Consider the following 16201-nt stretch of genomic DNA (forward strand, 5'->3'; position numbering starts at 1 on the left):
AATATGTCCAACAATGAATTACTCCCTTAATTGATAGTGTGGATCACCTAATGCTTCTCCTACACTATCTTCTACTCCATCTCTCATGAACATGAATAATGGACCTACTATCATATTTTATGTTTGTGAAGAATAGAATAAGAGATGATGTGTGAGAAGTATTAGGGGATCCACACTGATTAATTGATGGTACTATTTTTACTAATAGACCCCTTATATTATTAACTAATTCTACTTATATTTTATTATAAAATTAAGTATATAAAAGTAATAAAACTTGTATAAGTTAAATGGTGCTAATGGGGGAGAGTAAAAATTAAGTGATGGAACATATCATTAATGTAATCTATCCCTCATAACAAATGTATACATAATCACATCCCCTCTCCAGGCTCTCCCTGCACACCTACACTGCCATGGCGTCCTCAGCAATCTGGATATCAACAATTCAGCAAAATCCCCAAAACCTTCCTCTACTATTCCCTCTCCTTCCAATCTCTCCCCTTTCTCACTCTCGCACCATCCAATTTCACAGACCAAACCACAATCACGCCCTCAAGCATCTCCACTCCTCTTTCCAACCTCTCTACGCCTCCGTTTCACCACCTCGCCCACAAGACCAGGATGAAGATGAAGACGAAGACGACGAAGAACCTGCCATCGGTGACTGCCTCGTCTACGAAGAGGGCATTTTCCACGACCCGTTTATCGAAAACACCACCAATTCTAGGCGCTCCGCCGCTCGCACCACTACGTCGACTGCCAATAAAGACGCGGATGTCGCCGCGGAAAACCTAATTCCGGAGGAGTGGCTGGATGTGCAGAAGGAATTGAACATCTCAAAGAAGGAGCGGCGGAAGATGGCGCAGGAATTGGAGTACGGCACGCGGGTGATGAAGCGGAGGCAGGCTCTGATGCCTCTGAATTCGGAGGGGCAGGATAAAATTGAGCAAGCGAGGCTGGAGAAATTTGAGAAAATTAAGCAGGAGAAGATAAAGCAGCTGAGCCCCGTGGTGCTTGATAATCCCAAGAAGGAGTATTTTAGGGAGATTGAGCCTCGGAAGGAGGCAAATGGAGAGGCTGGTGGAGGTAGAGTGACGCCGAGGAATCCGAGGCTGGCAGTGTATGGAGGAGGGTTGGAGGATGTTTCTGCGTTTTTCAGTAGTGGCAAGTATGAGAGCGGTGCTGTTAATAAATCTCAAGGTATATTTGCTGCATCTTGTTGTTTGGTTTCGTGTTGAATTAGCGCATAAACATTGATTTTGTGAACGGAATTGATCTTGTGCATTTGTGATGTCATTTTTGTTTTGGTCTTTAGACTTGATAATTGAGAATTGGGAACTGTAATTGAAGTTATGTCATCTTATCTGTTTGGATATGGCGATCTTGGTAAAAAATTTGGGATTTTTCTATGTTATAAGCCCCGGAGAAGTGTATGGCAGTATCCTGCATGCACAATCTTCCCACGGAGGGGAGGTAGGAGAGATTGTTTAGAACTCGAAAGATTAAGTGTAGGAGACGAGGTGATCTATTTTTCTTGGCTTCATAGTGTATGATAGTAGCCTTGATGCATAAACAGAAGTATTTGGAAATCCTTGGTATCCATGCTGTTGTCAAGATTAGCAGTCACATATTGAATATGAATCTCAGTCTGCATGAATGGTAATGTTATGAGGCTTATGACTTGTGATAAATACAAGTTTCAACTGCTTAAGATAATTCTACTGGCCACTCAATAACTGTCATCCTAGGAATTGTGGTGGATTATCTGGTGCTTATATTGTACTTATCTCGCTATCTACATGCCTCTTTGCTCTTTCTTATCTCCAATATTCATTTCCCTGAGATTGCAATTTTGTTGAAGGCACTCGTAAATTATTCTCACAAGAAGAGAAGGCAATGATGAATAGGCGGGTTCCTGATGTAGCAATTGCTACCTCGGTGAGTATCTCATGCCCCTGTGACTTTTGTGTTTGGAGACCAATAGTGTAACGTTGTGTAAATGTGGATATTATGAGACGTCCCTACCATTTCAATGGTCACATTTCTCCTGTTTCTGCTTTCTAATGATTCTCACCTGTAAAGATACAATGATATTGCTATTTTAGCATGTCTGTGTGCTAATTCAGGGTGCCACGTATTTTTTCAGGGAAAATGGCATCCTGTGCATACCCTTGTTGCTGCTGGAGAATTTTACCTTGTTGATTCTTTGTTAAAGCACAACCTTGATATTAATGCCACAGACAAGGTAAAGTGCGACTGAACTCTCATGTTACTGGATACCTTGTAAAAATATCTATCGGGAAGGGTGGCATTATCTCAATCTGGCTGCTAATTCCAGTTTGTTGCTATGGTCCCTTTTCCTACAGAATGGTTTGACTGCAATTCACAAAGCAATACTTGCCAAGAAGCAGGCTATATTTAACTTCCTTTTAAGGGAATCAGCAAATCCATTTGTTCGTGACAATGTAAGTTAAAAACCTTTTGCTGTTAGGATCATAAACTTTGATTAAGATCTTCCTCTGTCATGCTACTGCATATTGTTCATTGTAGGCCCTGCCTCTGCCTCTGAATAAACATGATAATTGAAACATGAGAAACATAATTAACTTATTCATGATCATGACAACATTTGGCAATAGAAACCAACTACAGTATCAATTTTCTAGATGCTTCAGCTCTGTAATCAACTTCACCGTGGAGTCCAGCAGCTTTTTTTATTATCATTTTTCGGTTCCAAGGATTTGTATTTTTAAGATGTTATCTCCTTGTTTTTACTTTTTACCACTATTACAGCTGTGAAGAACTATTGGCTTTAACTTTGTTTCTGAGTTATTTTTCTGCTACAACAGGATGGAGCTACCTTAATGCACTATGCTGTCTTTGCAGCTTCTACTCAGATGATAAAGATCTTGTTATTGTACAATGTTGACATAAATCTTCAAGATAATGTAAGCTACCTATTTTGACTCATTTTTATGTGGTACCCTGAGTTTAACTTTTTCTTTTTCTCTTTCTCGTATTACTAACAGGACGGATGGACACCATTGCATTTAGCAGTGCAATCCCGTAGGACAGATATACTGAGGCTTTTGCTGCTCAAGGGCGCTGATAAATCTCTAAAGAACAAGGTAAGATCTTGGAAGGAAATGATAAATGGATTATTGGTATCCTATGAGAGATGGCACGAGGTGCTTATTTTTGTCATCGGCTGTGTAATACACTTCATTTTTGTAAATGTTATATGTTCAGCTCTGTTTACGCATCTTATTTTTCTTCACCAATTCCGTTCTTGCTCAGGATGGATTAACTTCTCTAGATCTGTGCCTCTACTCTGGTAGAGATACAAGAACTTACGAACTCATTAAGCTCCTCAAACGCATTTACTAGTCTCCAGCCGGTCAACAAATCATCCATCCGACTGCTTTTCCTGCAATCATGGCTCGGATGGCTGGCTGGTGGTATTTGTCTAATCATGACCGTCCCCGGAACTTTCCAGCTTATAATTTAGCTGCATCATTTACACGGGACAGCTGCTTAAAGTCGGAGCAAGGCCCGCACAGACATCCTTCCTCGCCATGCTATGATGCAGCTGATACACAGCTCATGAAGGAAAATGCTGCACTCAACCATCTCATTGCCACAAATTTGAGAATGATATGGCTGGATTTAGAGATCTTTTTCATCTCTTGTATATTGTAATTTTATGTTCAGAAAATGAATTGATAAGAAAAACATTCTTGCATAAAGTTAAATTAAATCATGTAGTAGATTTGCATCCCTTACAAGATATTTTAAGCAACTATTATATTCCTTCTTCTGCCATTAGTTTCATTTCTTTTTCATTCGTATGTTAATAAATCTATGATTTCTTTTATTATTTTTAGCACGTGGATTTCACATTCCACTGACCTATTCTACTCATATTCTATTATAAATCAATATATAAAAATATGATCTATATATTTAACTAGCTATTTTATTATTTTTTACAAAATCAAATAATTTTTTAAAATTTGGATTGGTAAAAAATGAGACATTATTGAAGGGTGAACAAAGTAATTAAAACAGAAGAAGATCTTTGTTATACAAACATCAAGGAATATATATAAAAAAATTTCTCACCAAGTAAACTAATATAAAACAAATCCATGAAGTGACATTTTTTCTAAAAATATAAACTTTGAGCTTCTTTGAAAATAGAATAAGATATTCGTTATAAAAAACATCAAGGAATATTCAAAACAAATTACTCACTAAGTATATTATAAAACAAATTCATGAAGTGACCTTTTTTCTAATAGAAAATACTCTTTTAGATTATTGATCATTCTATAATGTTCCACCCTGGAAAAGAAAAACTTTTTAATAATACATTAAATTTACAGCATGTTACTTATTTTAATTTTAATAATCCTACATAGGATTCCATTAAGCCATGTAACGGCTCTCTACCCCATAAATTTGTTCATTCCTCGCCGAAAGAGCATTCCCAATCCCCATCCGCCACGTCCCTAATAATTTCTTAAATATAAATAAACAAATCTCTATTTTCCATCCGACCGTTGTACAGACCTTTTCCACTCTCTCTCCACGCTGATTCTCTCATTACTAAAAAGTAAAAACACACATTTTTGTCGAAGAAAATATCATGCCAAGCGCCGCCGCCGACCGCTGGAAGAAGGCCGTCGCCATGGGTCTCTCCCTCTTCGGTCGCACTTTCAACCCCTCCAAATGGTTCTCCTTCCTCTCTCTTTTTTTCCTGCTCTCTTTATGTTAAAATGTGCTGACATTCTGCTTTTCCCCCTTTTTGCCCAATCTTTTGAAGCAAAACCTCGGCCAAAATGGCGGTGGCGAGGATAAAGCTGCTGAGGAACAAGCGAGAGGTGGTGATCAGACAGATTAGGCGCGATATTGCTCTGCTTCTCGAGTCCGGCCAAGACGCCACTGCTCGTATTCGAGTAACTCATTTACCTCTGCTTCATTTTGCGTTTAATTTAGGGTTGATTTTGTGTATTTTAGCTGTTTTTGGGGTTATTAGAAAGCAAGGTTTGCCCCCATACCCTTTTAATTTGTTGGCAAATGCATTACTTGTAATCTATCATCCTTGATTTTGAGCTTATTAGTGGCTACTTTGGATGTTAATTTATGTAGGTAGAAAAATATTGGCTAATCCACTACATACTCTGATAGATTGAACAATTCTGAACTTGTTTTATCGCTTATTATCGATCTAACCTTATAATCCAATGTAGATTTCGTGGTTGCAATGTTAGCCTTACCTCAAACAGTTTGTGTTGTTGCTCCTTACTAAATGCTTCTCATGGCTGTGTAGGTTGAACATGTGATAAGAGAACAGAATATTATGGCAGCGAATGAGTTAATCGAACTTTTCTGCGATCTAATTGTGGCAAGGCTCTCTATCATAGCAAAGCAAAGGTTGGTTTGGATGAATTTGGTGCCATTTGACATGGAGTGATGTGACTGGTGAAAAACATAACGTTTCTGGTGATGGTTGCAGGGAATGCCCGCCTGACCTTAAAGAAGGGATATCGAGTTTGATATTTGCTGGCCCTCGATGCTCAGAGCTCCCCGAGTTACTGGCCATACGAGACGTATTCCAGAAGAAATATGGCAAGGATTTTGTTTCTGCAGCTACTGATCTGCGACCCAATGCTGGTGTCAACCGATTGGTATGTGTTCTCGTTCATAAATTTGAACTTTATATTTGATCAGACGAGTTCTGTTGTTTGATAAGTTGTACAACTTTACATGATGAAGCTTGCATTTGACTCTTGTCTGCTTGCAGCTTATTGAAAAGCTCTCTGTTAAAACGCCATCGGGTGAAGTGAAGCTGAAAGTTTTGAAGGAAATTGCGAAGGAATACCAGGTTCAATGGGATACAACAGAATCGGAGGAGGAGTTGCTCAAGCCTCCAGAAGAGCGTATCGTATGCCCTCTCTCAATCTCTTTCTCCCACTCCTATGCATGTTCCAGCACACTCTTAGTCTCCAGTCTTGTTTTTTACCACAGGAAGGTCCAAACGGTTTTGTGAGTGCATCGGGTATGCCATTGAAGCCTGTCCAAAAGCCGTCTCTCGAGCCAAATGATGCATCAAACAGGTAAAACTCGATTACTTGCACGAGTTGTTATGTTGGGGCATCTTCCATTTTCACCACAAAGTTAATACTTTTGAACAGGGGACAACAAGGCAATGTCATGAATTTTCAAGATGTGGCATCCGCTGCTGGCGTTGCTGCTGAGAAAGCACTTGCTGCTGCTGAAGCAGCAGCCGTCCTAGCTGCCTATGGAGGTAACAAGCAGATGCCTGCTTCTCACAACAGTGGGGGAAGCTTCAACAACACTTCTCGTAAATCCAGTATAAAGTTTAAGCCAACTCCCCCGGCTGAGTATTCCACCATTGATGATCAATCTGAAGATGAGAGAACAACAATACAAACAAACGGTTATGAATACTACACTCACTCGGGCGTCGAAAATGAGCAGAAGGTTGATGATGGTAGGAAGGTGATTAGGAGGCAGAGCTATAACTGTCAGAGAGCGCCTACAGGCACCAAGTTTGATGAAGAATCAGACTGCGATGAAGAGATTGAGATGGAGGAGCCACCAAGCGCCAACGCGGGGAGGATTAATCGAAGACATAGCTATAATAATGCTCCTCCACCCGCACACTCTGGCGTCAAATATGATGAATACAGCGATGACGAAGAAGATGAAGAAGTCAGTGATGATGAGTTTCGCCAGCCTGCAAGAGGCACTGCTGATCGGCCACCAGAGCGCCCGGCTCCACAAATTCCAGCGCGGCGTGTGCACCCCAAGCTGCCTGACTACGACACACTGGCTGCTCGTTTTGAAGCACTGAAACAGCACAAGGCGCAGCCTAGGTAAATCAGCCGGTGCACATTCGTATATGTTTGTCAATGAATATAATATACTACTGGACGTTATACCCATCTTTTGCCTCTTGTAATTCGTTCATTTTATGGATACTGATATTGAAGAATATATACATATAATAATATTGTAGTTTATCCCTTACTTTGCCTCCCATCTTGGGTCTTGAATCAAATGGTGCAAAGCTCTATGTTGTTTACAAGACATCTCAAAGTGAAAAAACTGTATCACTTTATGGCTCAACACAAATCGAACTGCACATTTCGTCTTTGCAGTTTCCAAACATAAACTTAAACAGAAATGTTCAATTGTGAACTTTTTTCAATATATATCATTAAACCAACGGTTACAGCAAAGAGTCGTAGTATCAGGGAGCATTACTTATCGTCTAACTTTGTAGATAAATGTTTCTGCATTGCTAAGGCTGACTCACGAGCGAAATGCTTTTGCTTGAGAAGTACATAGGGGTATCCAATAAACGCCAGAGGGTTTGCTGGCTTTGAAAATGAAAGTATTTCGTACCACACATCGTTCTGTTCATCCATTGTAATCGAGAAGCATTCTTCTCCTGCCTGCTCGCAACCAATACAGACCACCATATAAGCATTCATTTATGTTATCGAAAGAACTAAATAAACCTGAGCTCCTAAACTGTACCAGAAGGTGCCCCTGAAGAGTCCCACTACCATAACTATATGAGGCCACAGCATTTCTTTCTTTACTGGAGTCATCAACGTAAACAACTTTCAGTGGCATCAGAAGCCAAGGGAAAATCGCTTTCGTGCACACACAAAACTTCACCCCGCTCTGAATAGGAGTCTTGGGGTCAACGAATGCCCAGTTCAGATTGAAATGCCTGCAAGGTTGAACAATTACATGAAATAATTTTTACTTTGCATTGCTTGTACAGATGAACGTCCCAACTACCTCCAATTCTGAAGAGCGCTTTTGCCTTTCTCAAACGTCTCAAAACCTGAACCGACTAGAACTCTGGCATGGTTAATCAGAAAACTGCTATCTGAAAGTTCCTTGTCTTCCTTAAGAGAAGAAGCTGATTTAGCAGTAGCGCCTTTAAATTTGGCGTCGTAATTAAAGTCACCAGACCTGTCGATGGAGGTATGCAGAGTATAATCATGCATAATGCAAACAGAGATAAACACCTAGAAATAAAGAGTAAACAAAAAGAAAAGCACATTTCAAGAAGAGATGAAGCTTACTTCTTAATGCATTTCTTCTGTTCTTGATTAGATGGACGGTACATAGATAGGAAAAACATCTTCCTGACATGGAGACGACACTTACATAAAATTAATAACTGAAAAACAACTATATCAAGAGACATGCTGTTCACAAATCACAACAAATCATTAAGGAAATATTGCTGCTTAAATATGCATACAGTTTATTTTAGGAGCTAGCTCTGTAATCCTCAAAATTAGATTAGAACGAAAATGTGATGACATCTGATTTTGAAGTCTAGTTTAAAGTAATACTCCATCAAGCAATAGATGCATTTCTTTTTGGAGCAAAAAGTTCCCAACTTTTTAATTTTCTACTTGTACACAGTTTGTCAGTCAGTAATCAGTATAACAACAAAACAAGAAAAAAGAAGAAACACACACATAAGATTAACATAGTCAGTCATGTAACACAAATTCCGTGAATTTGACAGAATTATTTTCTCATTTTGATTCAATTCTGTCAAATTATATCGAGCCTCCTCGTTATACCGATTTTCCAATGCTAAATTGGATAAACTAATTCAGGCTAAAATCTGCAAAACTAGGCTACTCTTCCTATCGATTTTAATCGGATTTTTTCATGTATGCATAGCTCAAAACAACAATCAATTTGGCTAGAAATTGCAATTGAGAAGACAAATTTAGGGTCGAAAGAGAATCCCCATAGTTTGTAGTGGGAAAAGAGAGTGAGTGTGTGTGTTAGTTACCTGAATCGCAGACTACTCTTCAGTCTTCGCAGTTCGCATTAAACAGAGCACGGAAATGTAGAGAGCCGCAATACCCTTGCATTTTAATTACTACTCGTATTTTTCTCGCATATTAATTATTTTTAATGTGATATTGACATACGGAGTATTTCCCTATTTGGTATGCAATAAATTTAAAATGAAACATAATTTTTTGAGGTACTAATATCGAATATAATCACAATATCTGAAGATGAAAAATGCCACATTTTCTTCTAATACTCCCTCCGTTCCGCCATAGTTGAGTCATTTTACCATTTCGGAAAATTTCTTCATAGTTGAGTCATTTCCATATTTGGTAATTTTTTTCTCCTTCTTACTTTACTCTCTCTTACTTTATTCTTTCTACTTTATTCACTTTATACTTTATTCTCTCTACCTTTTCTTCTCTCTTACTTTTTTATCTATTTATTTAACACACCCAACATTCATTTCTAAAACTCCCTTCCCAAAAGTTCCGCCTCAGTTATGGCGAAACGGTGAGAGTATTACTTTTTATTTGGTGTTGAAGATCAATTTAACACCTAGGTATGTGATTGGTTTTGCAACTTTGCATGACGTGAAAACAGGGGAGAGGAGAGGTGAAGTAAGTTGCTTTGCGGCTACAATATGTATGAGAGAAATGCCACTTGCTGTGGCACAAAGATCTGATAATATGACAAATTCAACAAAAATAAGAACGACCCCAGATTTTAGATGAAAACCCTCTCAATTTTAATTGTTAGAATAGTCTTCATGTTGTGTTGTCTTTTTTGACACACAAAGTCAAACACTCAATAAGTCGAATTACAATATATTGTTACTAGAAGCCTAACTTTATAAACATAATTCTATATAAGATTTTCCCAAACAAGTTTATCGCACTGATGGACACTCCTTCATTAAAATGATTTTAACATTTTAAAAAAGATATCGAATTAGTGATAGTGCTGACTGATTGAGCGACGCACAGTTGTAAACAATCGATCTCCCCACATTAACTGCGCCACCGCCATACATCACCTTCAACCACCACTGCGCCGGAAACCGCTAACACCAGCACCTGCGCGAGCTAATGGCGGCGGCGGCGTCGGCCAGTTTCTTCAGCATAACGCCGTCATCATCTTCATCATTTCTATTTTCCAATCGAACTCCATTTCTCTGTCCGACTTCATTCCCCGCTACTTCGCTCCCCCAATTCAAGGTCAGACGACTTCCTGCCTTCCCGCGCCTCTCTTATTTCTTCTCTCCTTCGTGCAATACGATTAATTGGTGTTTGTAATTGATTTCGAATTGGTAGAGAAGAGTTCCGGTGCTAGGGCACGTGTTGGTTCAGGTGAATTGCGTGTCGGAACGTAGCAAGCAGGCTGCTGAATCGGAGCCTGAAACTGCTCCATCGCCTTCGTCGGAATCTCCATCTTCTTCTGCTGCTGCCGCTGCCGATGACGACGATGCGGACGTTTCGGCTTATAAATGGATTGCTGCTCTCGGAGGAATTGGATTGATGGAGACGGCGTATTTGACTTACCTTAAACTCACGAATTCCGACGCTTTTTGCCCCACTGGTGGAGGCTCGTGCACCACCATCCTCACCAGTGATTACTCTTCTGTTTTTGGTAATCTTTAACCTCGATTTGGTTCTGTGCTAGATTTGTGTAATCTACGTATTAGGGTACTGTTGCGGTATGACATATATTTGCTTGTATTTTTGGTATGAGTGGCAAGCATAGAAGATGATAGTTTTGGGGGTTGCCTAGGAAATGTGAAAGGCTTTAGAGAGGACTGTGGGAATTTAAATTGTTCGAACATTCACGAACCAATCACAAACGAAATGCTGATGAGATCAGGCCACATTTACTAAGCAAATATTGACAACATTTATTTATGTATAATATAGAGGTTGAAAGGTTCTACTTACGGAGATGAAAATGAATCAAACTTAGGACCGGACCAGATGCGTGAACTCACATGCTTTCACTCTCTTTGTCTGAATCTTGTTGAAGAAATCCTATGATTTTGAGACATTTGAGATGACTGAGAATCCTCTTTTATGTAAGGGCTTCAAGTGCTTGACGAGTAGGAATAATATATATTACCAACTTCTATCCATCTCTATTGCATTATGGAGTATATATTAATTTTTTTTGTAGGTTCCCCAAATTCTATTGCAGGTTTATGTATATTTGCTCCTTCATACGCATAGTACTTACACTCCAATTTATATGAATGAATATCTTTATTTATGATTCCAAAAATAGTAATTAGGAATTGATTGAGTTGGTGAAATTAAAAGAAAACCTAAAAAAGTATGTGTTGGTAATTAGACTCGGATTGTAAATTGTAATTGTATGTAAACCTTCTCTGGTAATCTTATTGCTTACCAATCATACCAGCAGAATATGTTCTTGCTAGCAAGTATGTTGACACTCAGTTTAACTTCATTTTACATGTCAGTCATATAGTTGTTGGTATCACTCCCACTTTCTCAGCATGTCAGCTGATGCTGATGTTAGAACGATTGTGTTGCTGATGTTAGAACGATTGTGTCTTTAGCAATGTTCTGATGAAAACTTATTTGCTGCCTCATGTTGGCTGCCCGCAGTCTCTGTCTCTGACACAGGTGTTGATCACTTTTCAGTCTCTGTAAAATATAAATTGCTTTCGTTTTTTCTTATTTCCAGGTGTTCCTCTGCCATTGTTTGGCATGCTAGCATATGGTTTAGTTGCAAACCTTGGCTTACAATTGGGTAGGGAGAAAAGGAAATTTGATACTGGAAAATCTAATGACGAGATCATCTTAGTTGGAATAACTACCTCTATGGCAGTTGCTAGTGCATATTTCTTGTACATTCTGAGCACTGAGTTTGCTGGAGAGTCATGTTTATATTGTTTGGCATCTGCAACATTGTCCTTCAGCTTATTCTTCATAACGATAAAGGTTTGTCGCCAGCAAAATGCTTAGTCTTTTTTAACTGCTTAGTTCTATTAAATTACAAGAATGTTTGGGGTCCAAATTGCAGAGGTTTGGACTGCAAGAACTTCAAAAATTATTCGGCTTACAGCTATCTGTAGCTAGCTTGGTGGTTATTGTGTTGACTGCATCTTATAATACTGCCCAACCAGGTTCATCAAGGTAACTGAGTTCTCAAGTGATGTGATTGTAATTGAGGTGTGGTACAGCGACCTTGTGGTAGGAGTGTTGAGTGTGGAGTTGAACCCAAAGAAAAAATTTTCCCGTATCATTGTGATATCAAGTCTGAAAATTTAAAAAGACCAAAAGAATGACCGACTCACTTGAGAAGTTCTAATGATTAAACTTTGGACCTCCTAGTAAATTGATCATCTACTTGAAGATTTGCTCCTCTAGGTTGCCAAATTGTAGTTTTTCTTAATTCGTTCTAAAATGTGCACCTTGGGCACTTGTAAATGTTGCTTTCGTACATTGGATGCATAGTTAGTTTCGTATATTGAGTAGTGATTAGACTTGGCTTAGGTACTTCTGGGATGTGCTATAATCTGCTTTATGACCTTATGCTCAATGCCAACATATTCTGTGTATATGACCTTATAAATGTGCAACAGCATGTTGGAGACTGAAATACCTTACTTTGAAACTGAGATCACGAAAGAGTCAAGTCCTTTTGCTATTGCTCTGGCAAAACATTTACATTCAATTGGAGCAAAACTATACGGGGCATTCTGGTGTTCACACTGTCTTGATCAGAAAGAGGTACTTTCCTTTATGTTTCACTTCCAACTGATTCATATTGGTTGTTACTAGGACAAACATATTATCTGTTGTTTTTAAAAAGATGGATTTGCCGAAACAAGATATGCCTGTATAGCGGCTCTGATAGGTCTTGGTATCTAAAGAACTAATGGATCATGAAAACGACAAGAATGATCTCAGACATAAGTTAAAAGACATCCTTCAGAACATGTGTCATGGGTTGGTCAAGTTACTAGATTAAAAAGTTTGCTTGGTTTCTGGGAAATTGAACATTTAGTCTCAACTTGTCAGATGTTTTATGCTATAAGAAATATCAAGTTGTAACATTGGATTCCCATTTCACTTCTAATCTGCTAGAGATTATTTTGCTTAAACTAGTATATTTTCAACAGTGATTTTACTTTCCTCCAATACAGAATAGGACTCATCAAAACGTGATACTGTTACTGGTGGCCGGCCCTGCCTATGAACTTTGTTGCACCCAGGCTTTAAGATAGTGCTCGACTGCCTCCATATACTAATAATAAATAGAGAATTTTTGGGGAAAACTATGAATTTTGGTCAGTTTCTGTTTCTGGTATATCCCGCATCTTGGAAAATCAGCCTTAAAAAGTAGAAACCATGAACTTGAACATTTATCTCAATTTTCCCATGACCTAAAAATCCGATTTCCTATTTGTAATATGATGTTGATTTGGCGCACACATGTTTCAAATTGATGACGTGGTTGTGTTATTTGTTGTGTTGAGAAAAATGATAAAATTCATGGGGTGGTGTTGTCCTTGTCGAATTTTTTTGGATGTCACATTAGATACAATTTCACTCAAATTAGATCCCATGAGGAAAGTGAGAAAAATGTTAAATTCATGATTTTTACAGCTGATTTTCAAATTTGCGGGGACACCAGAATTTGAACAAAATTCATGGTTTTCTGGCAATTTACCCTAATAAGTACTATAACTTTCTTATATCAAAAAAAGAGAAAACAGTCGCACACATGATTCATATCACCAAATATAACCATTCCAAATTTCGAGATTGGATGGTTTACCGTTTACAGACTAACTTTTGTTTTATGCTGGCTTGATAGTTTTTTGGGAGGGAAGCAGCAAAAATATTGGATTATGTGGAGTGCTTCCCTGATGGTGTAAATAAAGGAACTAAAATGGCCCAGGCCTGTGTAGATGCAAAACTTGAAGGATTTCCAACCTGGATAATAGACGGTCAGGTATACTCGCAGTCTAAATGTCTTTTACTTGGACTCTAATGATTAATTTCTTTTAAGAAACTTTTTTCCTGTTTTGTATTCATTAAACTTGGTCTGATCCCTCGGATGGCTGTCTGGCCTATCCCTTCACCTTTAAACCTCTCAATGGGTCTATACTTTGCCAGTACCATCAAGATGAAAATGATATGCTGTTTTCAATCCCTCATTGCTTGTTTATGTTGAGAGAGATGGCCACACGGTAATATGATTCCTATTGCAGGTTTTGAGTGGGGAAAAGCAATTGTCAGAGCTTGCTACAATATCTGGATTTGGACTTGAAGATAAGGCTGAGACAAAATAGGATGTTGTTCCCTCCATTATTGTCTTGCATTCCCTTTTACAAGACGATGATATCATCTCACTTACCGTCTTACTCTAATATACAATAGAATTATCATCTCGATAGTAGCCCTATACGGAGTAGGTATTGGGGTAAACTAGCTAATTCAGTAAATGTTTCATCACTTCTTGAATAGAAATGAAGAGCATGGGTGTAAAGATGGATAACAGTGTAAAGCGGGACTTGCATTGTTTGGATGCGATTACCAAAGAGATCTTCCGCTTCTTCCTATGTGCCGGGACTTGCATCGTTTTGATGCGATTACCAAAGAGATCTTCCGCTTCTTCCTATGCGCCGACGTGAAACCCAGTACATTGAGTTGTTAGGGATGTGACTTGAGGCTATCGTTTTCAGGATCACGTTCTCCACTCTTAATGAGAGTATGAACAATATTTATGATGTATTGCGCTTTTAGGTGACATGAATATATGTATTGTGTTATGCAGATGGCTCGAATAATCATATGTTATAAAGCTGATATTACATGGAGTAATTGTAAAACGAATAATTTTGCAGATCCAAAGTAGTTGCAGCAATTAGGCAATTCTGTTACTCTATTATCTTTTTGCTTACATATATGGTCTTTTTCTTATTTGTTTGGAGCGTTTAATTTGAAAGATTATTTTTCATTATTGAATACTATGTATTAAATTTTTAGTTTATGAGATTGAATCTCATAACTTAGTAGTCGATGGATAATTATATAATAATGAGTCATAGACGCCTTCCTTCAACTTGAGTAATCTCACAATTATATTCTAGCTCGACAATCATATATTAATGAACCACAGAAATCGAAGGGAACCATTGTGTATATGACAAAACTCAAAACGTTTTCTAAAGCCTTCCCTTATATTTGGTTGTTAAAGAGAGTAGAATAAACCATCAAGAGTAGTTAAACCATAAATGCTTATACAACTGGCATTATGGTGTTGCAAGAAAAAAAAGTTAGATGTGACAATTGGAGGTCACAATTTCAATTCCAAGATCCGAATTCCATGGTGGTACCGAACAAAGCCAAATAGGATTTCAACGTGGAATGGCCAAACCTCATGGAAACATAGTACACAATATATTAAACAAGAAAAACCTCATTAGAGTACATCCGTGACCACAAGCATTCAAATAGAATCAAATGTGAAGGTCATGACTACACCATAGTTAGCACAAGGATATAGTACTTATTTACAAGTTAAACCGTTTACCAATTAAAATACTTTCAGCTGCATTTATTATTCATTTGTCCAATTGCAAGAACCATCTTACATATCCAAAGTGGAGTCTGCTCAGCACGACATATCAGTGCTATTTTGTTGCTATAGAAGAAAAATATCACATCAATAAAACATCTAGAAATTGAAGCTCACCGGTCCCATTGGCATGATGATATGGTAAATCAGGCCTTGTACCCAAGAACGTAAATAAATTGTGATAATTTTTTTTTATAAGCATGAATATATGTAGTTTATTCCATTATTGTCATCATCACCATAGGATGATTATAGATTTTTTTATATTCTAGTATATCTACAAGTTAATTAAGCCGAGTCAAGCTCGACTACAACCCAATTCGAGCTTAGGTCTTATTGTTCGAGTTAAGCTTACCAGTTGCAAGCTACCAATTATCGAGCATAAACATCATTTGAATTAGGCTCCTGAAATAGTCAATAATATCATGTTCGAGTTGGAGCTTGACCTCAAGTTCAGTTCTTCTGACATTCAAATAATTGTAATAAGCTCGAGTACATTAAAATCTTGTGAAAGGCTTGAAAAAATAAAAAAAATCGTGCTCACTCAACGTATTACTCGAGCGGTTGAGCTCAACTGAAGACTTGATTAAAAGTTCAACTCAAGACTTATATACTTACTACTACTAGCAACCGAATGTTCGTCTAAGAGCTTGACTAATATGTTCATGAAAAGTCAGATGAAGTTACGAACCGAACACAATTATTCAATATGAGCTTGGCGAATCGATCTGGA

At 38.1% G+C, this 16201-nt stretch overlaps 4 protein-coding genes across 5 annotated transcripts; 3 read left to right on the top strand and 1 right to left on the bottom strand.

Moving 5' to 3' along the window:
* The first annotated feature begins 354 nt into the window (after window positions 1–354).
* On the top strand, window positions 355–3820 carry LOC125217051 (ankyrin repeat domain-containing protein, chloroplastic). Its single transcript, XM_048118878.1, has 7 exons — window positions 355–1203; window positions 1865–1941; window positions 2150–2248; window positions 2370–2468; window positions 2853–2951; window positions 3033–3131; window positions 3301–3820. Exons 1-7 carry the CDS (start codon window positions 417–419, stop codon window positions 3388–3390), a joined length of 1350 nt encoding a protein of 449 aa, XP_047974835.1. The 5' UTR covers window positions 355–416; the 3' UTR covers window positions 3391–3820.
* Window positions 3821–4572: 752 nt separating this feature from the next.
* Window positions 4573–7059, top strand: LOC125214882 (IST1-like protein). Its single transcript, XM_048116089.1, has 7 exons — window positions 4573–4737; window positions 4829–4961; window positions 5336–5439; window positions 5522–5693; window positions 5810–5950; window positions 6034–6122; window positions 6201–7059. The coding sequence occupies exons 1-7, from the start codon at window positions 4652–4654 to the stop codon at window positions 6907–6909; spliced, it is 1434 nt and encodes a 477-aa protein (XP_047972046.1). The 5' UTR covers window positions 4573–4651; the 3' UTR covers window positions 6910–7059.
* Window positions 7060–7216: 157 nt separating this feature from the next.
* LOC125214883 (UPF0548 protein At2g17695) lies at window positions 7217–8942 on the bottom strand. Of its 2 annotated transcripts, none has more exons than XM_048116090.1 (5): window positions 8864–8942; window positions 8133–8195; window positions 7843–8019; window positions 7573–7771; window positions 7217–7487 (listed from the first exon to the last, which is right to left on the bottom strand). In XM_048116090.1, the coding sequence occupies exons 2-5, from the start codon at window positions 8189–8191 to the stop codon at window positions 7293–7295; spliced, it is 630 nt and encodes a 209-aa protein (XP_047972047.1). In that variant the 5' UTR covers window positions 8192–8195; window positions 8864–8942; the 3' UTR covers window positions 7217–7292. The 2 variants fall into 2 exon arrangements, with proteins under 2 accessions (XP_047972047.1, XP_047972048.1); XM_048116091.1 differs by having other exon boundaries at window positions 8133–8191; window positions 8864–8886.
* Window positions 8943–9760: 818 nt separating this feature from the next.
* On the top strand, window positions 9761–14770 carry LOC125214564 (thiol-disulfide oxidoreductase LTO1-like). The gene is made up of 8 exons (XM_048115646.1): window positions 9761–10085; window positions 10182–10497; window positions 11563–11819; window positions 11902–12014; window positions 12464–12611; window positions 13702–13839; window positions 14099–14182; window positions 14355–14770. The coding sequence occupies exons 1-7, from the start codon at window positions 9957–9959 to the stop codon at window positions 14177–14179; spliced, it is 1182 nt and encodes a 393-aa protein (XP_047971603.1). The 5' UTR covers window positions 9761–9956; the 3' UTR covers window positions 14180–14182; window positions 14355–14770.
* Window positions 14771–16201: the final 1431 nt, after the last annotated feature.

Source organism: Salvia hispanica, chromosome 3 (assembly GCF_023119035.1).
Source record: "Salvia hispanica cultivar TCC Black 2014 chromosome 3, UniMelb_Shisp_WGS_1.0, whole genome shotgun sequence".
NCBI lineage: Eukaryota > Viridiplantae > Streptophyta > Magnoliopsida > Lamiales > Lamiaceae > Salvia > Salvia hispanica.

Bases quoted from the DNA above. Each gene is read 5' to 3' on its own strand.
- LOC125214883 (XM_048116090.1), bottom strand. From the start codon at position 8,191: ATGTTTTTCCTATCTATGTACCGTCCATCTAATCAAGAACAGAAGAAA. The intron at 8,020-8,132 runs GTAAGCTTCATC...CTCCATCGACAG, and splicing joins CAGAAGAAATGCATTAAGAA to GTCTGGTGACTTTAATTACG. The intron at 7,488-7,572 runs GTACAGTTTAGG...GGTTGCGAGCAG, and splicing joins CTCTTCAGGGGCACCTTCTG to GCAGGAGAAGAATGCTTCTC.
- LOC125214564 (XM_048115646.1), top strand. From the start codon at position 9,957: ATGGCGGCGGCGGCGTCGGCCAGTTTCTTCAGCATAACGCCGTCATCA. The intron at 10,086-10,181 runs GTCAGACGACTT...TCGAATTGGTAG, and splicing joins CTTCGCTCCCCCAATTCAAG to AGAAGAGTTCCGGTGCTAGG. The intron at 12,612-13,701 runs GTACTTTCCTTT...CTGGCTTGATAG, and splicing joins ACTGTCTTGATCAGAAAGAG to TTTTTTGGGAGGGAAGCAGC.
- LOC125214882 (XM_048116089.1), top strand. From the start codon at position 4,652: ATGCCAAGCGCCGCCGCCGACCGCTGGAAGAAGGCCGTCGCCATGGGT. The intron at 4,738-4,828 runs GTTCTCCTTCCT...AATCTTTTGAAG, and splicing joins ACTTTCAACCCCTCCAAATG to CAAAACCTCGGCCAAAATGG. The intron at 6,123-6,200 runs GTAAAACTCGAT...ACTTTTGAACAG, and splicing joins CCAAATGATGCATCAAACAG to GGGACAACAAGGCAATGTCA.
- LOC125217051 (XM_048118878.1), top strand. From the start codon at position 417: ATGGCGTCCTCAGCAATCTGGATATCAACAATTCAGCAAAATCCCCAA. The intron at 2,952-3,032 runs GTAAGCTACCTA...TATTACTAACAG, and splicing joins ACATAAATCTTCAAGATAAT to GACGGATGGACACCATTGCA. The intron at 3,132-3,300 runs GTAAGATCTTGG...GTTCTTGCTCAG, and splicing joins ATAAATCTCTAAAGAACAAG to GATGGATTAACTTCTCTAGA.